The following is a 27,379-nucleotide window of genomic DNA, read 5'->3' as shown; positions in this document are numbered from 1 at the left end:
TTAACGATGGACATTGTCACAAAGCAGCTTTACAGAAATAAAAGGATTCACAAAAAATATAGTGTAAATATGTGAATTTATCCCTAATGAGCAAGCCAGATGCGACAGTGGCAAGGAAACACTCCCTGAGACAATATGAGGAAGAAACTTTGAGAGGGGCCAGGCTCAAAAGGGAACCCGTCCTCATCTGGGTGCAACGGATAATGCAATTATAAATAAATCTCTTCTATTATAGAAGGCAATAGAGGTATGAGCTCAGGTTATAGTAGCATCACAAAGATTAAAATGGAAATAGCTCTTGTTTGGAGGGCTTTTGACAGTAGCAGAGTGATTGTGAAAAGACCCAGGCAATGTGGTTGCTGACATCCCAGCATATGGGTGAGATGAAACATGACTCTGGTAATATGGTGTTGTTTGTGGTGGGTTTTGGATCTGCTGTTCACATGTGTGATATTGCATCCGCTTTGACATTCTTGGAATCTAGATGATATGAGAATGTAAAGTTGAGAGTGTTAAAGAAGACTGGCCCATTAGGCATGTCTTGGGGTGAGTCAGTGTAGACTACAAAGTTTTTTGAAAAATATGTTAAGTTATGCATCTTAGCTGAGGTTCCTTGGCGTTGAGATAATATGGCTCCCACACCCTCCTCTGAGGCATCAACCTCTACTAAGAATGACAACATTGGAGCCCAGGTGAAGGCTTGTTTAAGGTGTTTACCTGTTGGAAGATTTTTATCAAGATTTTATGAAATTGTAAGTTATAAAAGATCTCAGTTTCCCTAGCTTATTTCTCCACTTTATATGCTTCCCTGCTTCTCCATCTCTCTCTCTGTCTCTCTTGCTCTCTCTCTCTTATATTCTGATGAGTATTTTGTTCTCTCTCCAGCCATTCCTCTCCGTGCCATGAACATGACAGCAGCAGGTGACTGGCTGCATTTTGACATATGACCTTTGACCCCCGTCTCTTGCACTGTGCAAACCATCTGTTTTGCCTGTCAGCTCTATCAATCCCAAATTAAAATACAGAAACATATTTACAGTGTCTGCTGTGACCTGTTAATGCCTAAGGTGCTAACATGGATATGGTGTTTAACTCATTATTATCTGCCCAAATCATTGCAGGTTAAAAAATCTCACATTTATGGCAGTGAATGTACTTATCATTTTATTAAACTGTGCATTGCACCAGAAACACACTAACATATGTTATCTGTTTTATCATTTATTGTCTACTCCCTGTTAGGTCATTAATGATGTTCAACTCTAGCTGTGTTGTATGCTTTCCCTTAACTATCTCTATCAAGTTAAATATTATAAAGTATTCAATATTGCTGTGCAGTTGTGTACAGTTGGTTAAACTGGAAAGCATATTTTATATATTTGATCTTATATTCACAATACTAGTATGGATAATATGAGTTCCAACATAGAAATACACTACATAGTATTTCCAATACCTGTGTTGAATGCTTTACAACCCATTCACCTTTCAAGATGTTTTCACACCATTACATCATTATCCTTCTCTACCCCACTATGACTGTCTTGTTTTCCCTAAATTTACACACAGTCATCTGAATGCTGTGCCCATGTGAATCCTGACAGTGTACCAGTACCATACATTTCAAGCATGCCGGGGAATGTTTCTACTGTTGAATGTGGTATTTAATGTGTGTGTGTGTGTGTTGTGCACACAGGTTTACCCTGCCACATTTAGCTTCCTTTTTGGTGTGTCTTTGCATGGAAAAGAACATCACAATGAAATTTCAATTTAGGAGCAAAAGCTTGCACTGTTATATTAAAGCAGATTTTTTATGCTGACATAGATGTTTGCCTCATTTGCAGCTTTCTTGTCAGTTTTATGGTGGATGCCCGAGGTGGTGCCATGCGAGGGTGTCGCCATAATGGCCTGCGCATCATCATCCCCCCCAGGAAGTGCAGTGCTCCAACACGAGTAACCTGTCGACTAGTGAAACGACATCGCTTAGCGACCATGCCCCCGATGGTCGAAGGAGATGGGTTAGCTAGCCGAATTATTGAGGTTGGACCATCTGGTGCTCAATTTCTTGGGTAAGCCCTTCTGATTTTACAGTAACAGTCATGTATGTGAGATGACGAAAACCTAACCAAAGGCTGATGATCACCTGAAAACTTCATCACTAAATAAAATTTTTTTATTGATTCTGAATGGTTTATTTAATACTCAAGGGCTGAACATCTGTACAGTCTAACTATATAACATTATATACAATGGCTTTTTCCTGTTTTTGCATAAATTTCAAAGACTTACCTCTCCTTTGCCTCCATTAAAAAAGCTTGTATTTCCTATCTGCGCTTAATCAGACACATTTGCAGTAACATTCAAGACTTTTGTTTGCTTCACAGCTTGCCATAAGGAAAACCCTAAGGCTTGATTATCCATTTTGCAAAGCAAAACTCCCCACTAATAAAAACAATCCATGATTGATTTGATATGTTTATTGTGGATGACTAAATGCCAGTAGAAGCTGTTTTATGGATTGAGGGCCATATTCAGGGTTGACATCTTAACTTAGCTCATGAATGACACCAATATGTACATGTTTTTTTTCCGTACTCAGAGTCAGCTCACGCAGGTGAATGTCTGGGAGGTCCATTCAGATAATTACCTGTGTGCAGTTGAAACATCTGAGGTTGCCTTTATTTCCATAGAGCTCTTGGTACAGGGGGTTTTCAGTTGTGTCTGGATTACTGGCTTAACACAAGCACTTTCCTTTAAGCCAGAAATAAACCTGACAAAACAGATTGCATTTTCTCCCATGTGCTGTTAATTACAATATGAGGTATCTTAAAAGCAATGCTAATAAACATCTAATAGGACTCTAATATATTGTGAATAGGTCTTTAATAAGGCTGATTGTCAAGATCAGGAAACAGAAAGGGTACTAGTTGTGGTAATCACGTGATTGCTGCAAATTTCTTAATTTAGCAATGTGTTCCATACACATCGATTGGCTGCTTGACAGAGCACATCCTATTTTTGCACAATGAACTAGAAATAGTCTAATATTTGTACCAATACTGGCAGACATTAAAAAGCTCAATGTGCAAATGCCAACGTTTTGAGCAATTTTGCACTTCTTTAAAGAAAACATGCCGATGGTTGAATGTATAAGACGACTAAGTAGCCATCTGCTATAAATATGGCACATTTAAGTAGGTGGAGTTCCAAATTTTAATGCAAGAATTAGCATGATATATATATATATATATGAGTATTGTCTCCAATTAAGATGCCACATTTTTAATAAGATTGTAATAAGAGAAGCACATAATATACATGCATAACTCTGAATATGACCCTGAAACATTTTCTTATGGATAAAAAAATGATGATTTAAGTTATGACAAACAACAACACAATTTAAAATATTTTTGAAGCAACTTTATGAAAGGGGGGTATAATTAACCCACAATTCGGGAGGCCTAGATAGAAAATGTCACTGAAGATGGGAATTCAGCCCCAAACTGTTTGTGCTCTCTTTTCCCTCCGCTGCTGTTGGATGACAGTAAGCTCCATCTCCCTACTGCCCCGCCCCCTCTGAATGAGGGTGAGAGTTTGGTTAGCCGCATCCTTCAGCTGGGGCCACCAGGGACCAAATTCCTGGGGTAGGAGTGACACATATGAAACAATCCATGGATGCTGGTCCCATATCCCTTTTTTTTCTGTCTTTCTTTTATTTTAAAAGTCTCTTCCCTCACAAATTAGTGTGTGTGTTGATAGTAGACTGTAATAATTTGTTTTTTAATGTTTTTTTTAGTTTACATTGGTGTTTTTTCCATTTCATTTTTTTGGCCTTGCATCATGATTTATGTCTAACCCTGTTGCAGAAAAGTGGGAGTTCTGCACAGCATGGCAGGCTTCTTAAACATGCATTGAAATGGTTTGTGTTGTTGCCATAGATATAGGAACAGTAGATGCTGCAGTAGCCACTGTTGCTAGCTACAGTAATACGCCAGTGCATCCACCAAATTGGAGAGTTAGATTTGCTATCCATTAAAATTCTGGAGAGATGCACGGCTACCCTAATTTACATTATGTTTAACTGATTGCCACAAAATTTTTCTTAGACTTTGTACTTTTTAGGTACATTTAAATCTATCAAACCAATTATTAATATGACTATGATATTAGTCTAATAATAATAATAATAATAATAATAATAATAAATCAGAGTAAAGAATGCAAGGCAGTCATTTATTTCATATAACAATAATATCAGCAATAACAAAATCATGGAATTAACGCAGTTAAAAACTGTTAATGAATTAATCAACTTGTAACATAAAGTCAATTAAAAGAAGCTAGGTGACCCTAGCTTTAATTCCCACATAACGTCCCAGATATTACCTATGAAAAATTGCATCTTGTTATATTCATATAACAAGCTGCACAATTCATGGCATTTTTCTGAAAATTGATTGTGAGATACAAAGCCCAATTAAAACCAATGAGCTGTTTTAAAGGTCTGGCTCAGGCTAATGAGGCATCTAACATGTTTATATCTATGGTTATAGTCCTTGTAGTCATTGTGTTTCAAAATATACATAACTACACTCTATGCCATTAAAGTTGCATATTTTTTCACCTAGACTTATTTTGTTGTTGGACTGCCTTCAGATGATTCTGTATGCTTTTACGTCAGCACTAAAACATCTGGAATGAACACTACAATCAGCTCCAGTTCTATCTGTATATGTGCTACATGTGTGTTATATCTTCAGTTTGACACGTGTGGTAACTTGTGTTTCAGTACATGAACAACCAAGTAATATATAGCTGGCATATAATTAAGACACATACTAATACTTTTTGCAGAATGTATCTTTAATTAAACCCATTTTCATGTAATTTTTACAGACCAGTGATTGTTGAGATTCCACATTTTGCTGCTCTGAGGGGGAAGGAGAGAGAACTGGTGATCCTGCGCAGTGAGACAGGAGAAAGCTGGAAAGAGCATCAGTGTGAATATACAGAGGAGGAGCTCAATCAAATCCTTAATGGCATGGATGAAGGTGGGCTTCTGACATGAAAAATGCAGTTCTATTTTATGGATACCTTCTTGTGCACATATGTACACATGCATGACAATAACATTTAACAAAGTCACAAAGTATTTGCAATAAATACAACTGTCATACAGCCATTATTCCATTCCTTCCTCATGTCATCTCAGGTGGTTTTTCCTGGCCACTGTTGCCTCTGACTTGTTCATTAGGTATCTAAATCCATATCTGGATTTCTGTAGCTTTGTGATAATGTCCATTGTTAAAAACACTATATAAATAAATTGAATTGAAAATTGAAAATATTTTTGCAAACAGTGCAGTGAGAGATGCTAATAAGGCCATCAATGCTAATGAGGGAAAGCCAACTTGACTTATATAGCGTATCACTAGAAAGGCATAATGTATAAAATATACACTCATTGAGGCAGATGAAATGAGAGGACACTATCAGACAGGATACCTGTCTGACTGTAGTGACAAGATGATAAACAGATAACTCCATATGGTGTGCTTTAAGTATCTACAGTAAGTGAAGTTATCCACTGAATAATGAATGAGACATGGTGAGTGAGTATAGACTGTTTTCAGTAAGTGCAATCTTTAGACTATCCAAGTGAGACCATCAACGACAATGTTTAGGGTATTCATGTGGTGTAGTAATTTGTCATCTATAGCAGTCTCATGGCAAAATTTAGACTATCCATGTGGGGCCATCGTCAGAAGCAGCAAGTGATTTTCAGGTGAAGGAAGCTCCAAAGAGAAGTTGGAAGAAGATAAATCAGACAGATCAAGAGGGCAGTAAGATTCAGGATCACTGGCATCTCATCAGGCCACAAGAGCAACATGTGCAACTTGATAGACAGAGAGAGAGAGAGAGCCAGAGAGTGAAAAGAGAGAAAAGGGAAAGGTTTGAGAACAAATTATTAGGTATGCTCTTGTCCTATAGTGGTTTAAGAGGATGTAGATTGTATACAAATTGCGAGCAGGGACTCCAGCCGGACAAGCTTTGACAGCATAACTAAAAGGGAGAGCCAGAACACAGGCATTAGGGCATCCTGGGACATAAAGAGGTCCACCACTCCTCCATCAACAAACCTGAGTGAATGCTTGAGAGTCAGGGTGAGACAGTATCCAAACAGTTTGCCAAAACACTATATGACTATGAAGTCTCCAGATCTGCAACTTTACCTAAGAGAAAAGCATATTAACAAAAGGCTTGACTAAACAAATAGGATTTCAGCCTTGACCTAAAGACTGAGACTGTGCCTGAGTCTTGAACACTAATTGGAAGGCTGTTCCACAACTGGGGGGCTTTGTAAGGAAAGGCTCTGCTCTTTGCTGTAGTCTTCATTATTCTAGATACTAATGAAGAGCCTGCACTTTTTTTATCAAAGTAGGTGTGGCAAATAATAAAAGACCAAAAGATTTCTCAGGTACTGTGGTGCAAGACCATTAAGTGCTTTAGAGGTCATTAGAGTTATTTTATAAACAATGAGAAATTTAACTGGGAGCCACTGCAGTGTGGATAAGATAGAGATGATCTGATCAATTCTTCTGATTCTAGTAAGGACTAAGTGGAGCTTGTTTATGCCAACCTAGATATGAGCCTAGATCCAACCTGAAGATAACAAAGACATGAACTGGTTTTTCTGCATCATGTAGTGACATTATATTTCTTACATGTATGTAGCTGTATCCCGGGGACTAGTTCATTCAATGCTACATACACATTAGGTGTATTTTAGCTTTTTAGTCTGCCGCCTGGCCTTGCCTCTGGATTGTCACTGATTAACTCTGCCTGTTCTGAGACTATGAGCAATGCTGCTTATCTCTACAAATCTGCCCTGTGTTGATGCTCTGTAGTGGCACTTCTCCCCACTGGGTTAGTTTATCCCTCAGTGCTCTCTCCTTCAAGTATTTCACATCCTGCAACATCTAGCTGACTAGTGGGCCTGTGACTCTGTGTCACTTCCATGGTTCTCTTGCCATACCTTGGACTTTCAATACTGAGCTGGCTAAGTTAGCTACATTCCTCTAACATGCAACACTGGGGCTGAAATACAGTTTCCCTTAATCCATCGTACCAGTTCCTGTTGAAGATGCTCGCTGTTCCTTGAATGGCATGCACCCTAATGCTAATGTAAGTGGATGCCATCTCAGCATACCACAGCAACGAGGACAATACCTCTGTGGGGTCTCATAAGTTTATTACAACCTTCCTGTAATAAGATAAATAAGAAGCATTTTCCTAATGCCTGTATTCACCCCTTAATAACTCCAAACACAGGTGTGGGATCTTCCTCTTGTGCTGGAGTAGCTTAATGCCACCTTTTAGGAGCCTAGGGATGTCTCTGAAAACTGCATTTTTTCAACAAAAATAGTAGGAGAACCACATGCTATGGCAACAGGATTTCCATGCATGGGTTGTTGGCCAGATTACTCTAGGGAGACATTGTGGTTGAATCCAGGATTTCTGTCTAAGGTCACATCACCCAATTTTGTAAGGTAAACGTGTGTCCAGTATACATCCTACAGTACTATTTAGACTGGATGACAGCCATCCCATCTTCAGAGCAATTGTTCATCTATCATACAGCAGAAACACAGGATACTTACCCTAACCCTTGTTTAGGCAAAGACTTGCCCACTGGGTGGTGCCATCATCAAATGGCCTATAGACTGGCTGGACATGCCACTCTACAAGGAGCGCCTCCTGGTCATGCAGATTATTTAGAGGAATGTCACTGCAGGAAGTCTGCGCTGCTGGTACCTCGGTATCACTGTACACCTTTTCCAGGTTCTGCAACATTAACATCTCCCATCCCAGTGGCCTGATTGTGGCAATTATTGCCAAACACGTTTTCAGTTAGTCTGAATATGTGTTGGTTCCTTTTGACATTGCATACATTATCTGGGTGATTGTCACTAACCTTGTTGGTCAGGAAGGATAAAATAAAATCTTTTGAATCTGAGGATAGAATTATGAAATTAAGTTCTGCTTTATGGAAAAGAATATAATGATATTCAACATGGAGTATAATCTATTTACTTCTCATCCTCTCAGATTTCAATAAATTGCTCATTGTTTAAGCTTGTGGTTGGCTTATATGTCATTTCAAAATATTTTCATTTCTTATTCCACATCTCATAATAATTGTATGGCATTGTCCTGTATCATCAGACCTGGACCCTCCAGAAGAGCTGGAGAGGAAGCGTGTTTGCCGCATAATAACCCGGGACTTCCCACAGTACTTTGCGGTGGTCTCACGGATCAAACAGGACAGTAATTTGATTGGGCCAGAGGGTGGGATTTTGAGCAGCACAGTGGTACCACAAGTCCAGGCTGTCTTCCCAGAAGGAGCACTTACAAAACGTATTCGAGTTGGATTACAGGTATTGCAGTTCATTTTTACATTCCTTTTTCAAGAAGTAGTGTTATTCTTACTTTCAGTATTTCAGTAGTTATTGCCTTATTGGTTTCAGGTCAGGAAACTAGAAAGTACTCTCTCTGTTCAGCTGCATTACCACTGTATTTTACAACGAAAGTCCTGGTATTTGGTTTACTTATTTCTCTTAATTAGGCTCAGCCCGTGAATGTAGACATGGTGAGAAAGATCTTGGGGAACAAAGCTACATTTAGTCCTATAGTCACCCTGGAGCCCCGTAGGCGGAAGTTCCATAAACCCATCACCATGACCATTCCTGTCCCCAAGACTTCCACTGACCCTATACACAATGGCTTTGGAGGAGATACACCAACACTGCGCTTGCTATGCAGTATCACAGGTGAGGGAGCAAAACTGTATAAACAAATGAACAACGGCTTATTAATCCAATTTCAAATTTTCATTATATTAAATTGAATTTCTCTAATGAATTTCTCTAATAAATTAAATATTTATTAAAAAAGCATATTTATAGTACAGAAGTTCTAGAAAGATCTCCATCTTTCATGTGCCTCTCCAATCAGGAGGATCATGCAAAGAGCTTTGTCTGTGTCTGTTTTCCTAAATGTCTGATAATTGAGATAGATTTAGTATGTATTTGCTATGTTAACTATATTTTTGAATTATATTGCTTTGAAATCAAGAGAGGTGTCCGGGTCAACAGTATATCTGTTGCTAAACAATGAACAGAACATGTTTTTATGTTTTTATAGACAAATAAATAATTGTGAACAGGAGGGGCCTGTGATTAAGAATTCAGTTCTTAGTGTTCTCCACTGCTCTGTGTTCAACAAGGTGGAACGACACCAGCTCAGTGGGAGGATATTACTGGAACCACACCTTTAACTTTTATCAATGACTGTGTGTCATTCACCACAAATGTCTCTGCAAGGTAGATTGGTAGTTTTATGTAATTCTGTTTAATATCAATCCATGTTACATTTTTTTAATCACAGGACAATCAAAGCACTTGTGTTTTCTAACTCTCACTATTTAGATTCTGGCTAATAGATTGTCGACAGGCCCACGAGTCAGTCAACTTCGCCACACAGGTGTATCGGGAGATAATCTGTGTGCCCTACATGGCCAAATTTGTCATCTTTGCCAAAACCCATGATCCAATAGAGGCACGCCTGCGCTGTTTCTGCATGACTGATGACAAGATAGATAAAACTCTGGAGCAGCAGGAGAACTTCACAGAGGTGGCTCGAAGTCGGGATGTAGAGGTATGGTAGAGGTTCATGTTATCAAAAGTACTTGGTAACATGAAATGCTATTTACTAAATTGTTCACCAGGCTAAATTATGTGTTCGGTCTTTTAGAAATTCATCCCAGGTGTTCTCTGTAAGATTTGTAATGTGAAACTCACTATGTCTTAGTTTATTAACTAGACAGAGAGACCAACAGACAGACAGACAGACAGGCAGGCAGGCAGGCAGGCAGATAGATAGATAGATCACTTTATTAATCCCAGAAGGAAAGAAATGAATTTTCTAAATTAAATGAGCTGTTTTCTCTTTACAAGTATTGTAGAGCATAAAGAGGCATTTTGGCACATTTCTAAAAGCACCATCTCACTGCTTGTATATTGTAGAGCTCACCATCTTTTAAAAACTACTTTGGGTCTTCACAGTACTGTACATATCCATTCATTATCTGTCTGTTCTACTGAAATAAAAACTAATACCCAATAAAAAAAAATAAATAAAATGTCATAAAACTCTCATTTTACATTTTAGCAACACTGTAAAAATTGTCTTCATTTCTGAAAAATTAAATGTTTAAGTAAGCTATTGAAGCCTGTATAATAAGGGCTAAATCTTAATGGTATAATCCTTGTGATGTTCCATTGAAGGTATTAGAAGGAAAACCCATCTATGCAGACTGCTTTGGGAATCTAGTCCCCCTCACCAAGAGCGGCCAACATCATATCTTCAGCTTTTTTGCCTTCAAAGAAAACCGACTCGCCCTCTTTATAAAGGTAAGCTCCCTAACATATTCATGCTGTGTGTATTTCTTTTGAAAACATTTACTTCCTTGTAGGAGCAAGTTAAGAGGTATTTTGTTCTGAGTAACATTTTTGTTGCTAAAATGTTTTGGTTATTTGTTGGAAATCTTCCAGATACGAGATAATACTCAGGAGCCTTGTGGTCGATTGTCCTTCATGAAAGAGCCGAGATCATATAGGAGTTTGGCCCACAATGCTATATGCAACCTAAATATTACTCTACCAGCTTATGCTAAGGTAATTTAACCACCACTCACTTTATAATGCATGGTAATGATACTGTATAAAAACCAAAAACACACCTGTGACCACAACAAATCTAATGTCTGATGTCTCTTGAATGCTTTCTGGCTTCTCTATTTTATTACATTTAATGAGTGCATGAATTCTTATAATATTTATGCTTGTACTTCACTATTTCTATCAAATGAAATATTGATTTCACAGTTTAATCTTTTGGAATATCTACTGCACACTGTTACATTAAGCTATGTTTCAGTTTAGTCTAACTGAAATTAACACAATGGAGACTTTAAAACATAATATTACACAATTTTAACGTCATGCTCAGTTATGGTCTACAAGCCTATACATTTCACTTTTAAGATGCAGTAATACTAGGGTTAGGATTCTGATTAGATTAGGGATTTATGATTTGGTTAAAATTATATTAATTATAATTATGTAATGTATGTTTTAGTTATGATTAGGTGAATAACTATTTGCAAATAAGTCATTTTACAAATAATCACTAATCAGTAATGGTAACAAAAACAGTATCTGTGAGAGCATTTTAGGCTGTGTATGTCCTCCACAAATACCCCCTCTCATACTATGCCTCAGAGGCTGGCTCAAGAGTTCTGTTGCTATGGTAACTGCTTTGCATGCTCTCTCTTTTTTCTTCTCTCTATCCTTTCCTCTGTCTCCCTTTCAATCTCTCTCCCCCTCTCTCTCTCTACTCCTTCTCTTTTACTGCTACTTGCTCCTCAAAGGAATCAGATTCAGACCAAGAGCCTGATGAGGAGGTAACAGTGGAGATATTTTCCTCTATTCTCTTAACATCCACACTTTTGGATGTTCTATTTCCTCTGTAGTATAATGATTGAACAATAGTTCCCTTTTTTATTATTTTTTTTTTTTACAAATATTATTATTTTCAATTGCTTCGCTTATATTATACTACAAATATTCAAATAATTGTCATGGCCAGGTGAAAAATGCATAGTCCTCAGGAATAATAGAAATTTATAGTGTGTAGCTATTATATAGCTTAATTCTATAATTGTAGACAGTTAAGGTCCGCCACTGTAATTACTAAATAATACATTTTGCCTCTAGCTCGGATTGTTACAAAATGTTTTACATATTCACAGATTGTCAAATTATTATATTTTTCTAAAACGGAGCATATGTTGATCACCGGATCTTCAGTGACTGAGCTTTAAAAAGCATATGTAATTTACTCTTTAGTCATTTGTATGAAGCTTTTATCTAAAGCAACTTACAGTTGAGAAAGGATACAACTGAGCAATTTAGGGATTATGGGCCTTGCTCAAGCGCGCAACAGTGGCAACTTGGTGATGCTAGGATTTCCAATGAGTAGCCTGACGCCTTAACCACTGAGCTACCACTGTATATTGTATAAAGTATATTTGTAGTGAAATATATACAGAATTCATATTTTATTTATAGCAAAATGTGTTTGTTGTTTTGCCCAATGAGTTCCTCCCTATCCAAACCTAATAGGATCATGGCTGTTTCTGTTCTCTTTTATTGATGTTTCCATCTAGTCAGTAGTTTACAACTAATCACAATTATTTTACTTGCTTATCTTTGCAGACTAGCCAAACACTTGGAAGATGTAAGACACTTCTCTTTTCTAGTTCTAATCTGTCATTCATTAAACAAGTTTGCTTTTAACCAACTCACATACAGATTAACTACTAAAGAATGTGCTGCATAATTTGCCATTTATAATTTAGCAGTTATAACAATGGTAATGAGGTGCTGCACAGCATCCCATTTAACCCACCTCTAGCTTGTCACGACTTAAGTAAGACAGTATAATCTTTTGAAGCTTTCGCTCATTTTCCATTATGTTCCCTCCAAGGATGTGGGAGGTCAGGGTGTTGCAGCACCCAGGTGTTTTAGGATTCCTTTAACTGAAAATGCTAAAATAATAATAATATATAGATAAACGAATAAAAAAATATGCTAACTTTAAAATTTAGTATTTTGAGTACTTTTTGAGTTTGTATGTTGGATATAGTATTCCTCTTATAACTAAGAGATTTGCCAGTGATTACAATTTTTAATTTATTAAAGAAAAAGACACATTGCACTTTTCAACTGCTCGTAGTTACATTTACATCCATGAGATTCGAGTCTTCAGGACAGAGGAGTTTGCACTTTTTGGTTTCTCAGTAACATGACAAGTAGCATGTTTATAGGGAATAACTGTTTATAGCTGCTATATTGTAAGTGTTAACAGGAACTAACTCCTGTGTCAGGAAATTTACTGAATTTTTCAAAGTGCTGATGCTCAATAATTGTCTCTTAATGGAAAGGTTCACCATATCAATGAGTATACACCTTTTTTTTTTTTTTTGTTATATAACGTTTATTAGGCTTTGATTATCTGGAGTGTCTGTCATACAAGTTCCTGTAAATGAGCTGTTATAGGAATGATATGTTGTACTAGAAAGAGTGCATTAATATATACATATCATCTTTCATATTACAGTTGCAAATACTCAGTTATAAAATACATGCTGTTATAAAAAATTAATCAACACCTTCAGATTCGAGAATTCAACTGCTCTGTTGTATATAATATTGACTACACTTGGATGTGACATCATAGAACACACCATGTGTATGCTGCTTAAAATTCCAGCACCTCCAATGTAAAATGCCTTCCCACATCCCTGGTTCCCTCAATTCTTGGCAAGTTTTAAAAAAGATACTGTCCCTGTATGAACATGCAACATGAAATTCAATTCATAATGTGATATTTGTGTCATTAAATAGCTTTCCACCTACCATCAAATTTATAACAAACTGCAAAGCAAAGTAGTTTCCTTTTTCCTGTGTTTAGTATATCTTATCTATCCATCCATCCACCCACCCATTTATGGCCAAATGTCTACATACACCTAGACTAAAGAAAATAAATATCAGTCTTTCACAGCTCCACTGAATTCACGTTACCATACATTTTATTTGGCAAGTCAATTACGGTTGAGTTTTTTTTAAGTCAATTGATTTTGAATGTCATTAGCCAAGGTGTATGTAAACTTTGGCCTCAACTATATCCATCAAACTAACATCAAATTAGTATGTAATTAAAGTAATTAATATGCATGCATGTGCACATCAGTGTGTGATTGACAGAAAGTAAAAATGGTGACATGATCTTGAATTCATATGGAATTCATTTACATTTATTTGCATAGATTGATTAAGGCATGTGATCTCTTTCATTACCACACTATTTAATATAATGAAGTGTCTAATTGTTTATATGGGCTGGAATCAGTACCTACTAGATACTTACCTATTAGAAGTTAATAAGCTTTGCATGGAAATAACTTGACTTACATAAAGTGTGTGTGAATGTTGTTGGGAATGGGTGCAAACAGTATAATCATCTTTATGTTTGACAGCTTGCTTAACATTACCTTCTTCATTGCATGTTGTTCTAGTTATATCTACTGATATTTTATTTATTTATTATTATTTTTATTAGGTTTTAATTTAAGCTTGACTAGATCACAGACAAGTAATTTATCATTACTTCCATCACTTTATTCCTGAAAAACAAACACTAATGTTATATCACTGGCTTTCTTTTGGAAAGTAAAAAAGTTTTTGAACACATTGTTTATTTCTCTCGTTCACCCTAATTAATTTCTGTAGTAAACCTGAGTTTATTTGTGAGTTTACTTGAGCAAATGATTATCTGTGTTGGCCCTCCACTGTATGAGAACCTATGTTTGTTTTTATTTATTTTTATTTATTTAAATTGGTATTTTAGTTGATTTTTTTCCATTGTCTTGAATGTGTGAATGTGCTTTTGTGCGGACTTCAGATAAGCAAGTTATTTCCTGCTTATTCCCCTAAGGTCTATAAGATTTGCCTATAATTTGCTTTGCAGTTGTTATTCATCCCTGTAAGTCTGTTGTCTGTCCTTCTAGTCTTTACTTCACTCTTACAACATTCAATCCTGTTGTGTTCCTTGAAACTTTGTGCCAATCCAAACCTGATCTCTTTTTCAAATCTTTGTTCCCTTTAATTTAAATTTTTGTTTAATTTGCTCCTTAAATGTCCTCCTTGTAAATGGAAGATGATGAAGATACTGAAAATTCTACAGAGACATCCATCCTGAAAACTCAATTGATTCGAGATTCTCCTGCCCTTGCAAGCCCAGATTTACTCTCTGAGGTGTCAGAGATGAAACAAGATCTGATCAAAATGACTGCCATTCTGACCACTGATCCCTCTGAGAAGTCAAACTCTATGCATGGGGGTAGTCTAGAGAAAGGGGTGGAGGAGGTGTCAGGGGAGCCTTTTGAAATAATGGAAAAGGTAAAAGAGGATTTGGAGAAAGTTAATGAAATTCTAAGGAGTGGGACATATGAAGATAAGGTTGTTGAAGAATCAGCAGAAGCAGAAAGTCGTCAATATAGAAAGGATGAGGAGTGGGTTCTTCTTTCAGACTGTGAAATTGAGGAGGCCAAAATGATGGCAGCTTTTGAGACCCAAGAAGCACTTCTTAAGGATATTCGAGGTAGCCGAGGTTCACAGACACAAAAGGGTGATGGAGACCATAAAGAATACTTTCTAGATGTACCTGTGACTTCTGGTGCTACAGTGCCGAAGAGTGTGGTACAGGAAAAGTTCACCGAAGTTGTTTTGCGCAAAGGTGGCAAAAAAATTGTACCGACTCTGATCAAAGATACGAAAATACATGTGGCTGAAGTGAAAAAGCCCATTCGAAGAAAAGGGCCTCATGGACAGAGTGACGAATACAATGTGCCCACTTCAAAAACAGGTTCTGTTATTGAGAGAACAGAAAAAACACATCGAGATGATGGCCTCTTACATGCCCCCACAAACCAAAAAATGTCACCTGTTTCTCCAGTAGTTGAAGAAACACCCATTGGCTCAATTAAAGATAAAGTTAAAGCTCTTCAAAAGAAGGTGGAGGAGGAACAAAGAGGCCGCAAGCAGCCTATCAGCAAACCCTCTCCTGGGTCTTCAGAAAAAAAATCATCTCCTGTTATTAAAGAGCAAAAAACACCAACCACGAAAAAAACACAAGCGCCCATAAAATCACCAAAAATTGAGTCAGAGAGACTAGAAGAGACTATGTCAGTAAGGGAACTCATGCAGGCATTTCAGACAGGACAAGACCCTTCGAAGGGAAAGTCTGGACTTTTTGAACATAAAGCAAGTTCTGGACCAAAGCACACAAAAACAGTTCAAATAAAGGAGACTCTGTCCACACAGTCCCAGTCTCAAGCATCATCACTTGGACAAGAAGAGTCACTTGAAACTATAAAATGTGTTGACCCACAGAAAATAAAAGCACTTCAGATTAGCACAGAGATACAACATTCTCAAGATGTAAGTTCCAATGTAAGAGCAGAACCAGAAGACAGTGTTCAGTATCAAGAACTTAAAATGCCAAAAACACAAGATGAGGTCACTTCTGCCTTACAATCAGCAGAGCCTACAGTCCAGAGAAATTTGGCTACTCCAGTAACCCAAGATTTGTCTAAGGGTACTAGAGTGTCTGAACTTTATAGTGGCCCAGATGCACTTGATGACAGCTCTGACAGTCACAAAATTGAAGGGCAAGCTGTTTCCCCTTGTGCCAGCATAGGTGAAGGCGAAGTTCACATGAGCTCAGAGGACAGTGACAAACATGAAGGCATGGCAGAAACTCTGGATACAAGTCCTGAAAGCCTTTCATCATCACCCAAACGGCCAGGTCAATATATAGATGGAGAGCTCTCAAAAGTAGAAACAGTTACAGCCAAAGATGAGACAAGTAAACTGTCTGACTCCTCTTCCACTGGTGCAATGACAGCTGATGATCAGGCATCTACAGCAACTCTTGGATGCTTATCTGTGAAAAATGCAGTGGATTATCCTTCAAAAAGTGAGTCTGTGTCTGCTTCTCAGGGCAAAACTGTTAAATTTGTTAATGAAAAATTCTCTGTTGATGAGGACATTCTTTTGACATCAACTAAACCACCAAAATCTCAAAAACTAATGAAAAGGGGTTCTGAAACAATAGACAGTTTTTTGAGTGACGAAGAACCATCAGATGGTCAACACCTGTCAACTTCAGCTGACTACCTGGCTACAAGGGCTGATACACAGGGTCATAGTGGTTTAGTATTGCCTCTTAGACATCAAGATTCAGAGACCATTAGTCCAGTAGCTGATGATTCTATAACCATTAGTCATAAGGACTCATTAGAAGGTAGTCCCCTTATGGAAGACAACTCCTCCCATAAATCCCCAGACTCAATTGAACCTAGTCCAACTAAAGACTCCCCATGCTGTGACTCTCTAGAAGGCAGCCCTATAGAACAAAAAAACATCATCGCCTTGCCTGCTACAGTAGAGCAACCCAGTGTGACTGCAGGGCACCCGACATCCTCCAAAGCTTCCGAGTTACCCCCAGAAAATTTGCATAGACTCCCCAGAGACCAGAAGTGTAGTGTCGACGATGACAGTTGCAAGCAGACATCCCAGCTGATGAGTTCGGGTAAGAGTCCTTTTTCCCCTGACACCCCAAGTTCTGAAGAGGTAAGTTATGAGCTCAATCCCAAAACCCCAGACCCTATGGTCCTTTCCAAGTTCCTAATTCCATCTGTCATACCTGAGGATGCAGAGGGAGATGTGTTGGAGTGTGTCATTACCCAGAGGAAATTCACCCCTGAGGAAGAGATGTTTAAAATGGCTGCAAAAATAAAAACATTTGATGAGATGGAGCAAGATGAAAAAGACAGAAAGGGCAATAGCAAAGATATCTTCTCTCAGACCATGAATGAGTCTGAAAGAGGACATGAAAGCATCATATTGATTGGGCCTGAATCCAAAGTTGAAACAGCCTCAGTGGATGGCCTTGGGCCTACTGAGACAAAACAAGGGTCAGAGGTAGCACAGTCTGTTGAACCTACTATTAAAGTACAACCTCCCTCTCCTTTTCCAGCAGGTGTGCATGAGATCCCTCAAACATCTGAGGACATGGCCCACACTGCAGCATCAACAGATGAATCCGCAATGGAGGGACCTCAGTCTGTCTCAGAAAAGCACACAGCAAAAGCCCATCAGATTCTTCTACAAAAAGAAATGCATTCACTTAGTATGAAAGAGTTAGAACAGACCAACAAACAATTATTAAGCAATGAAGGGACAGTCAATATACCTCCTGAAGTAAAAGAGGAAAGCCATAGAAAGTCAAGGGAAAGCAAATATGATGATAAGGGTGAAATGCAAAAAGATGCTTCAGACTACCACGGAGTTTATAGCAAATCACATAGTCAGATAGAATGTAATATAACAGATGATGTTAAAGGTGATCACTTAAGGCCTGCAGGGACATCTGATCTAGGTTTAAGCAGGGAAAGTGTAAGGGCTGAAAGTGATTCTAGTATTATTGGGCAAGCTAGGGAAACATTTAAACCACAAATATGTATTTATGATGACACTGAAGAAGATGATTTAGAGGAAGAACTTCCTAAAACAAAGTCTAGAGGGGTAACTGCAAAAACTCTGGCAGACAACTGGAATGCTATGCGGGAAGATGATGATGCCTTTGCAGCAAGAGTCAAAGAAGAGGAGCAAAAGATTTTGGGTCTGGCAGTAGATCGACAGTCCCAAGGTGCAACTCCAGACACCACACCGGGAAGGACGCCCACCGAGGAAGGCACGCCAACAAGTGAACAAAACCCTTTCCTTTTTCAAGAGGGTAAACTATTTGAAATGACTAGAAGTGGAGCAATAGACATGACCAAAAGGGGATATGAGGAGGAAGGTTTTGCTTATTTTCAAATAGGAGAGCAACCAATTGAAGAGGCACTTATAGAAGAGATTAGGGAAGAATCTGGTGCAGAATATACTAGAGCAGAAAAAGAGGTTGCCATAAACCTCACTGTGCAGATTAAACCAGAAGACACTGAGGAATTTTTAAATGCGGCTACAGACATATCCCTTCACTCCACAGCTAAGGATGATCAATCAAGTATAGCTTCTAAGTCAGATGCCTCACAGTCTACAATCCCCTTTAATTTGGCTGTTTCTGCTTCACCCAAAACAAATAAAAACCACATTGCAAAAGAAGCTGTAGAAATAAAAACAGACAAGTTACCTGAAGATAGTTCTTCAGGGACTGATCTTGGTTCTTCAGACACTATCATAACTGATGTCCAGACAGCAGTGTCAACAGTAACCCGATCAGTTTATTCCCAGCAGGACCAAGAGTCCTCAGATTCCTCCCCAGAGGATGAGCACTCAGTGATAGAACTACCCAAAGCCCCTGAAAAGACATACCAAACTTCCAAAATGATATCAAAGTCAAAACCAAAGCCTGACTCTAAAGGTAATACTGCATCTACTCAGAAAAAGTCCTTCTCTAAGGACGAGGAGAAGCCAAAATCAAGAATCCCTATAAAAGCTATATCCCACAAATTGGAGACAGAGCATGATTTATCTGTGAAATCTCCCAAGGAGAAAAAGTCTAAATTGCCTGTAAAACCTGAAACAAGGAGAAAATCTGAGACAGACACAGGTCCCTCTGTAAGCTCCAGAGTGACAAGGTCTATCAAAGCCAAGAGCTACTGTGAAAGTGATTCTACAAAGAAACCAGCAAAAAAGGACCAGGGTCGTCCAGCAGGTACTGAGTTGCCCAACAAGTATAAGACATTACCATCGAAGCTACCTGTCAGGGGAAAGCCTGGTCAACCAACTCAGACCACTACAACTGGCAAAAAAGATCAGCCATCCGAGAGGCGCAAGAAGTCTATTGATTTTTTTGAGGAGATTAGTGATGAGGCAGCTAAGCTAGTGGAAAGGTTGGCCCAAGCAGAAAAAGAGAAAGAGGAGGCAGATTCCATGTCGGACGATGAAAGCAGCACCATAGATGTCTCAGTAATAGAAAGTGAGCCTTTCCCTGACATGCAGATGCCTCTTCCTGAGGACCCATTGGTCATTAGGCCTCGATGGGACGACCCTGTTGAGACGCAGATGGAAAGAATCCCTGCTGATAAAGCCCAAGTCCAAAGTCAAGGTATCCCCATCATAAGGGGCCCATTCTCTCTCTCTCATCTGCCTCAGCACATTAGCAATGAAGGTGCTGCCTCTCTGTCTTGTAGCTAAAGCTTCAACTCTTTCTGGTGCTTTTGTGACGTTTGAATTGTGTTTGTGTCTGTCTCTTTTCCTTGTATGTGTTAGACTATTTTCAAGAATGATTTTATAAATGCTATATGTATTAAAGTATTAAACTTCATAGCATGCTGAAATGGCTGCTGCCATACATCTATACATTTAGGGATACACATATGGAATTAAGTTTACTGGCAAATTACAATATTTTCCCTGAAATTTCCTGCAGTGCATTATAGTTCATAGTATACACCAGAACAAAAAACCTTTACAGTATTCTCAGAGAATATATCTGACATATATATATATCTGACATATATCTGAAAATGCATACTGGAAATCCTGCCTAATCACAGCTAATCTAGCTAATCACAATACCTCTGATATCTGTTTGATGATTTTTGGTTAGAATTCAAACATAATTCAAACACATTTAAAAACATATAGTAAAAGTAAAAGCAAGAGAAAGCCAGTGATTATATACAGATGGGTGACAAATTAAAGGAAAAACTGGTAGCTCTATTATTCTGTGGGAGATATTTTGCTAGCATGGTTTGTGTTCACTTGTCACCTTAGAGTGTAGAGTGGGATGGGATGAGATTGACCTCTTTCAGGATGGCAATGCCCCATCTACAGGGCACAAGGGCTCACTGAATGTTTTAAAAACTATGTAAATATTATACTTCGATCATTGCAGCCACCAGATCTCAATGTGTTAGACAGCGCTTTTCACCACCATCATCAAAACACCAACTAAGCAATTATCTTTTTAAAAAGTGCCCCACCATTTTTCCAGTACAGTCCCAGACACTTGTGTCAAGTCATATCAAAGCTATTCTGGCATCTTGCAGTGGGTCAACACTTTTCAGTACTTTTTTTCCCTTTTAATTTGTCACCTACCTGTATTTCATTTATATTTTGTGTATATTGGTGGTGGATATGATCTTTTTTGTGACTGCTTCTATTCAAAATTATAGGGACCATTTTTTTCTTAGTTCTTTAGTATGTGTTTTGGTGATGGCATCTTATGTGTCTTGACCATGGTATTTGCAGTGGATCCACAGGATGAGCTTGACAGGAAGGAAGGACGATTGGCTGTAATGGCTGATCATCTTGGTTTCAGCTGGACAGGTAAAAGCAGCATTAGTATTTGGTGATATCACAGGAACATTGACAGAAAGATTCATGGTCCAAAGATCCATACATCACCCATATCCTGTGTACCTCTAGCAGATTTAAAATCACACATTATATGTGTGCTCTGATGGGTTTATTACTTGCTTTCAGTAAGTTGGCAGATATGATAACACACAGTGGGTCGGATGGCTTTGTATTCATAAATACTGTATGTACAATTTAAACAGAACTCTGACATCAGTAAGTCAAATTAGCTCTTACTCCCTTTAAAATTCCAGCAATATTATTTGCTCTACAGTCTTTCAAACTGTCTTCTTTCAAACATTGCCGTGTTCTCTATTGTTCCTCTAGAGCTGGCTCGTGAACTTGAATTTGATGAAGAGCAGGTCAGTCAGATAAGAGTAGAGAATCCAAACTCATTACAAGACCAAAGTCATGCACTCATAAGACTATGGACAAAAAGAGAGGGGACAAACGCTACAGGTAGGATTGTTAATCACGTTCTAAAAGTAAATAAAAATGTCACAATTATTCCAAGTAGTGTATTAAATACTCATTTAAATGATTAGCTCACTGGTTCTACTTTTTATTTGCCACAAATAGAAACCAAGACATTGTAGAATAGTACTGTATGTCATAATAAAAATATCCACTTGACTTGTAGGTCATCAACACAAGATAATATGTCCTAAAAAGTGGATAATATTGTTATTAGACATTATGGGATCAGACATAACTATCTTTATTTAGCTTAAATCTCAGATTTGAATGGTCAAATGGATCATAAACAGAATGCGCATTTAATTTGTTGAATCTTTTCAAATTCTCCACAGAAAGCATTTTAATCTCAAAGCTCACAAAGATTAACCGTATGGACATTGTACATCTCATCGAAGCAAAGATCGTACAGTCCACTCAGGACCACTCATCACATACCTATGCAGAAATGGAGCAGTCTATATCACTGGACCACAGTGAAGGTAACCATAACATCCACTTTGACAAATATGAAAATAAATAATATATAATTTAAAAGAAGAGAAGATAAGATTAGGCAGATATAATTGCAGTTGTAACCCCAAGTTAAGATGTGGAACTATTGCTCAATTTGTAGCTCACAGTGTCTTGCCTTAATTTTTAAAGCCAGAATTACAACAGTGTTATATCCCCATCCAGGTTTCTCAGCTCTTCACGAGGACATCGACAGCCCTAGGCCAGTCCGCCACACAGAGCTCACTTCAAGAAGGCCAAAGTCTGGGCGTCACCCTCCATTAGTATCTGTCGAGGATCTCTCTTCTAGTGTATCTTCACTCAGTGATACCCAGAAAGAGAAGTTGCAGCTGCACATAGATAAAGCTGAAGAGTGAGTCATTTGAAGATCTCACTCAGTCATTTATCAAACCAATAGCTTTAAATCTACTTTATTTTTAAAATCATATTTATTTACAGGGTGGCTGCAGGCTCAACACTGTCTGGTTTTGAGATGATTGGCCTAAGACAACAGTTCCCTGGCACTGTCAAAAAAGTAAGTCCTTTCTTTACCCTGTACAAAACTGCACCATGGAAGCTCCAGTCTCAACAATATGGCCCAGTTTACAAAAAGGGAGCTGTTTCCAAAGTACCATCACAGCAGTTCAAATCACATTCCAAAATTCCGTCACAGCACTTAAATCCCATTTACGATGAGGCACTACAAGAGTTAGGAGCAGCTGGGGGACAATCTGAGCACATCCCTATTAATGAGTATATTGGAGAGATCATTACATCCACTGAATTACCCAGGGACTGCAGACAAAAGCAAAAAGAAATAAAAATGACAGATTTTGAAGAGACCTTGTTGGAATCGGAGCATAGTGAGGCAGATTTCAGTGAGCTCTCTGCAGACCTCAAACAAGCACCTGAGGATTATGTTTCCCATAATGTGTCTCCTACATCACTTCCATTCTTTCAGCCATCAAACAAAATGGTTTCTGACAGAGTTACACTAGCACAAGCTTCATCAATAACAGAAAATCCACATTGTGAGATGGAAATACCAATCCCAAAAGCCGAGGTAAAATCTGTGTGTGAGCTGCCATGTAACCAGAAGCCAAGTGTTGAGTACATGAAGCGCCATGTTGAGGAGATTTCTGATCAATTCTACAGAGCCCTATTTGGTGAAGATTATGTTTATGCAAAGACTCTTGGCAAAGATATTAACATAGTTACAGAGAGTTTTGAATCATATGAACATGAGGACTTCACTGAGAACAAAGTGGATGCAGCAGAGGCCTTAAATGTTGATCAAGTTGGTTCTGTATCCTCAGAAACAACCGACACAAATATTTCCACCAAGGAGCAACTGCAAAATGTTAAGACAGTTTGTAGTTCACCCCCAAATCAGGTGTTGCCTTGGCATGAGGGTGAAATTGCAGCAAGTAATATTGACCCTACATGTACTCAGATGTCACTTGACTCAGCAACTGGGCAGACAAATTCTTTATCAAATCCTATCATGGATGAGTCAGACTCTCTAAAGTTCAGTACCGATTTTGAAGTACACATACCCCAGTCTAAGCCTTTCATGCAAGATTATTTGATGTCTCCAACTGAGTGTAGATCATCATCACCAGTTTCTGTATCTGGATATGAAGGTGACTTGGAAATATCTTTGCATGAATATAGATCCTTATCGCCTGAATCTACTGTTTCACTACCACCAGACTCACCAATTCCATTTGAGTACAGATCAGGCTCACTAGACTCATGTATGCTGATAGATGAATTAAGAGCATGTTCACCTGAATCTGTAGCATCAGGTACTGAACATAAACTTCTCTCTCCTGATTCTCCTGTACCTGATTTTAGACCACATTCACCTCTACCACCAGTTTGTAAATACACAGCACCAGAATTTACTATGCAAGTGGACACAACTAGGATTTCTGCTGACTCGGATCAGTTGTACTCTTTTCATGTGCATGAGTCAAGCACTCAATTCAGTCCACAAAGATATTTTTTAATGGTTACTGATGAAATAGATAGACCAGTTTCACCAGGATCATGGACTGAATGTAGATCATTTACACCTGAATCAAATGGATCTTTTTCTCCTGGGTCCTTTACCATTGACAGGTTAGACAGAGAATTATCCCCTGAGACTCCCCTGGACTCTGAGCATGACCCTTGGATTTCTGATATCTTTGTGGATAGATCATCTGACCCTGGATCAACAGTATCATTGAATGAGTATAAGTCGCTTTCCTGTGACTCACCAATACCCAGTTTTACACCAGAAGTATCTGACTATCTTACACAAGTGAAAGGATCTATATCATCATCGCCTCAATCTGAGATTTCAGATTTAGGGTATGAATTGTCTTCAGAATGGTTGTTTGCAGGTCGACCATCATCTCCTGAATCAGCAGCATTGGGCAATGAATGGAATTCAGGCCTTTGCCCTGATTCACCTCTACCTAGATTTGTTCAAAATGTATATGAATTCATGCCTATAAAAGAATGTAGATCTTTATCTGTATCTGATCCTTCAGACAAAGAATGTGAACTTATTTCACCTATACCATTTTCAGAGGAATGTCGACCTTTGTCACCTGATTCATTTTCATCTGTAAATGAACACATACCTCTTTCACCTGATTCCACAACACCAAACTTTTCAGTACCAATTTGTGAATTGTATACATCTTTAGAATATCACTCTGAATCACTTGAGTCAGATCTTTCAGACAAAGCACACAAATTGATCCCACAAGACACACCCACAAGAAAACTGTTTGAGAATCAGCCATCTTCACCAGATTCAGAATCATCATTAAATATCCCTGGACCACTTTCACCAGATTTAATATTACAGACAGAATTATCAAATATTCTTACATCAGATGCTGAACCTAAGTTGTTGCAAAGCCATGGTTTCAGGCAGCAATCCCCTGATATTTTGGAAATTGATAACTGCTTAAATAAATGTGCTTTAGAACATCCCTTACTTCCTGATTCTACCAAACATTTAATCAAACAGACAGCACACATGGAATCTGAAAAAGAGTTAACATCCAGTGACTCTGAAAACATCAAAAAACCAATGAGTTTAGATTTATCTGCTAAGGTACCTGTTGAAAAATGTCAAAAGATAAAAAAGTTATCAAAAAATGAAACACAAGAAAAAGGGAATACCCAGCTACCTGAACAGGTTGAATCTACTTTGACACATAGACTTGGTAGTCAGAAAGACTGTAAATTAAGTATGCCATTAAAAGGAGCAGATGCTGAAACCTTAACCACAGATCCATGTGACTCTGTGTCCAATCATGAACCGAATACAATCAGGTTGTCAGAAGGTAGGCCTAGTGTAACAGGGCAAATCCAAAACCCATTTAATCTTGAAACATTCTCAACCAAGGAAAGTGAAGTTGCAGCCACTAAGAGAAAAGCTCATAATCTTATGAGTAAAGTACATGATCCCCAGTACAAAGGTAAAACATTCTGCCCCAACACTACTGTTTTTGAATACAGTGTGAAAACAGCAGAGAACAGACCATTATCACCAGTTTTGCCTATACAGCAGTTAAGACCATTTTTTCCTGAGAGTAGTGTGCTAGTTTCTGCATACAGATCATGTTCACCTGAATCAATATCTTCTAATTTAATAGAAAATGAATCATTTGCTGGAGACCTGTTTGATGTCGAGCGAAGGCCAGCATCACCTCACTCATTTCAATCAGAATTTGAATCTAGACCCCTTAGCCCTGACTCCATCCCAGAGTACAGGCCTATTTCACCTGAATCTATGATCTTAGATTCAGATATTAGAGGATCTTCACCTGAATACAGACCTATGTCACCCGAGTCAGTGTTATTACAATCTGATATTAGAGGATCTTCACCAGATTCATTTAGTGCATGTAGACCACTATGTCCAGATTCACCAATACCACAGTACTCAGCAGTGTTCTCTGAACTGGTTCCAGTAACAGGCTGTAGATCATCCTCACTTGAATCTTTAGGGTCAGGTTCAGATTATGAATTAAATATTTTGAGTTCCATAAGTTCTTATTGTAGAACCTCACCTCAATCTGTAGCATCATTAGTTGCTAATGACTACTTACCCCCAGACTCACCTATACCAGATTTTAGATCTTTGTTTCCAGAGCATGCACTTCCAGGTTATGGGTATAGATCATGTTCGCCTGAATCAGTATGTTCTTATTCCATAGAAAATGAATCATGTTCTGGAGACCTGTTTGATGTTGAGCAAAGGCCAAAGTCACCTGACTCAATTCAATCAGAATTTGAAGCTAGACCCCTTAGCCCTGACTTCATCCCAGAGTACAGGCCTATGTCACGTGAATCTTTGATCTTAGATTCAGATATTAGAGGATCTTCACCAGATTCATTTAGTGCATGTAGACCACTATCTCCAGATTCACCAATACCACAGTACTCAGGATTATTCTGTGAGTTAATGCCAGTAATAGGACATAGACCGTCCTCTCCTGAGTCTATGGCTTCAGATAAAAATTATGATGAAGATGATGATTATGAGTTAAATGCTGTTACTTGGACAGTATCTAGAGCATCATCACCTGATTCCATGAAATCAGCAAAGGAAAATAGACCATTATCACCTGACTCACCCATACAGCAGTTTAGACCATTTTTTCCTGAGAGTAGTTTGCCAGTTTCTGGATACAGATCATGTTCGCCAGAATCAGTACATTCTAATTCAATAGAAAATGAATCATTTCCTGAAGACCTGTTTGATATCGAGCAAAGGCCAGAGTCACCTGACTCAGTTCAATCAGAATTTGAAGCTAGACCCCTTAGTCCTGACTCCATCCCAGAGTACAGGCCTATTTCACCTGAATCTATGATCTTAGATTCAGATATTAGAGGATCTTCACCAGATTCATTTAGTACATGTAGACCACTATCTCCAGATTCACCAATACCACAGTACTCAGCATTGTTCTCTGAACTGGTTCCAGTAACAGGCTGTAGATCATCCTCACTTGAATCTTTAGGGTCAGGTTCAGATTATGAATTAAATATTTTGAGTTCCATAAGTTCTGATTGTAGAACCTCACCTCAATCTGTAGCATCATTAGTTGCTAATGACTACTTACCCCCAGACTCACCTATACCAGATTTTAGATCTTTGTTTCCTGAGCATGCACTTCCAGGTTATGGGTATAGATCATGTTCGCCTGAATCAGTATGTTCTTATTCAATAGAAACTGAATCATGTTCTGGAGACCTGTTTGATGTTGAGCAAAGGCCAAAGTCACCTGACTCAATTCAATCAGAATTTGAAGCTAGACCCCTTAGCCCTGACTCCATCCCAG

At 38.3% G+C, this 27,379-nt stretch overlaps 1 protein-coding gene across 8 annotated transcripts in view; it reads left to right on the top strand.

Moving 5' to 3' along the window:
• Positions 1–27,379, top strand: part of ank2b (ankyrin 2b, neuronal) — a 114,132-nt gene that overhangs the window by 72,115 nt on the left and 14,638 nt on the right. For 5 of the 8 annotated variants that reach the window (XM_053233144.1, XM_034303364.2, XM_034303374.2 and 2 more), the window contains 18 exons: positions 886–921; positions 1,845–2,069; positions 3,549–3,647; positions 4,900–5,054; positions 8,230–8,441; positions 8,630–8,834; positions 9,290–9,386; positions 9,492–9,720; positions 10,350–10,475; positions 10,617–10,739; positions 11,495–11,527; positions 12,342–12,363; positions 14,848–19,806; positions 20,955–21,032; positions 21,390–21,521; positions 21,872–22,018; positions 22,215–22,401; positions 22,488–22,563. In XM_053233144.1, coding sequence (XP_053089119.1) covers positions 886–921; positions 1,845–2,069; positions 3,549–3,647; positions 4,900–5,054; positions 8,230–8,441; positions 8,630–8,834; positions 9,290–9,386; positions 9,492–9,720; positions 10,350–10,475; positions 10,617–10,739; positions 11,495–11,527; positions 12,342–12,363; positions 14,848–19,806; positions 20,955–21,032; positions 21,390–21,521; positions 21,872–22,018; positions 22,215–22,401; positions 22,488–22,563 — 7,141 coding nt within the window. The remainder of the gene's footprint in view (positions 1–885; positions 922–1,844; positions 2,070–3,548; positions 3,648–4,899; positions 5,055–8,229; positions 8,442–8,629; positions 8,835–9,289; positions 9,387–9,491; positions 9,721–10,349; positions 10,476–10,616; positions 10,740–11,494; positions 11,528–12,341; positions 12,364–14,847; positions 19,807–20,954; positions 21,033–21,389; positions 21,522–21,871; positions 22,019–22,214; positions 22,402–22,487; positions 22,564–27,379) is intronic. The other 3 variants (XM_034303393.2, XM_034303392.2, XM_026937303.3) reach the window with 3 other exon arrangements.

The sequence above is a fragment of the Pangasianodon hypophthalmus genome, chromosome 4, assembly GCF_027358585.1.
Source record: "Pangasianodon hypophthalmus isolate fPanHyp1 chromosome 4, fPanHyp1.pri, whole genome shotgun sequence".
Taxonomy (NCBI): domain Eukaryota; kingdom Metazoa; phylum Chordata; class Actinopteri; order Siluriformes; family Pangasiidae; genus Pangasianodon; species Pangasianodon hypophthalmus.
This window is presented reverse-complemented; position numbering and strand designations above follow the sequence as displayed.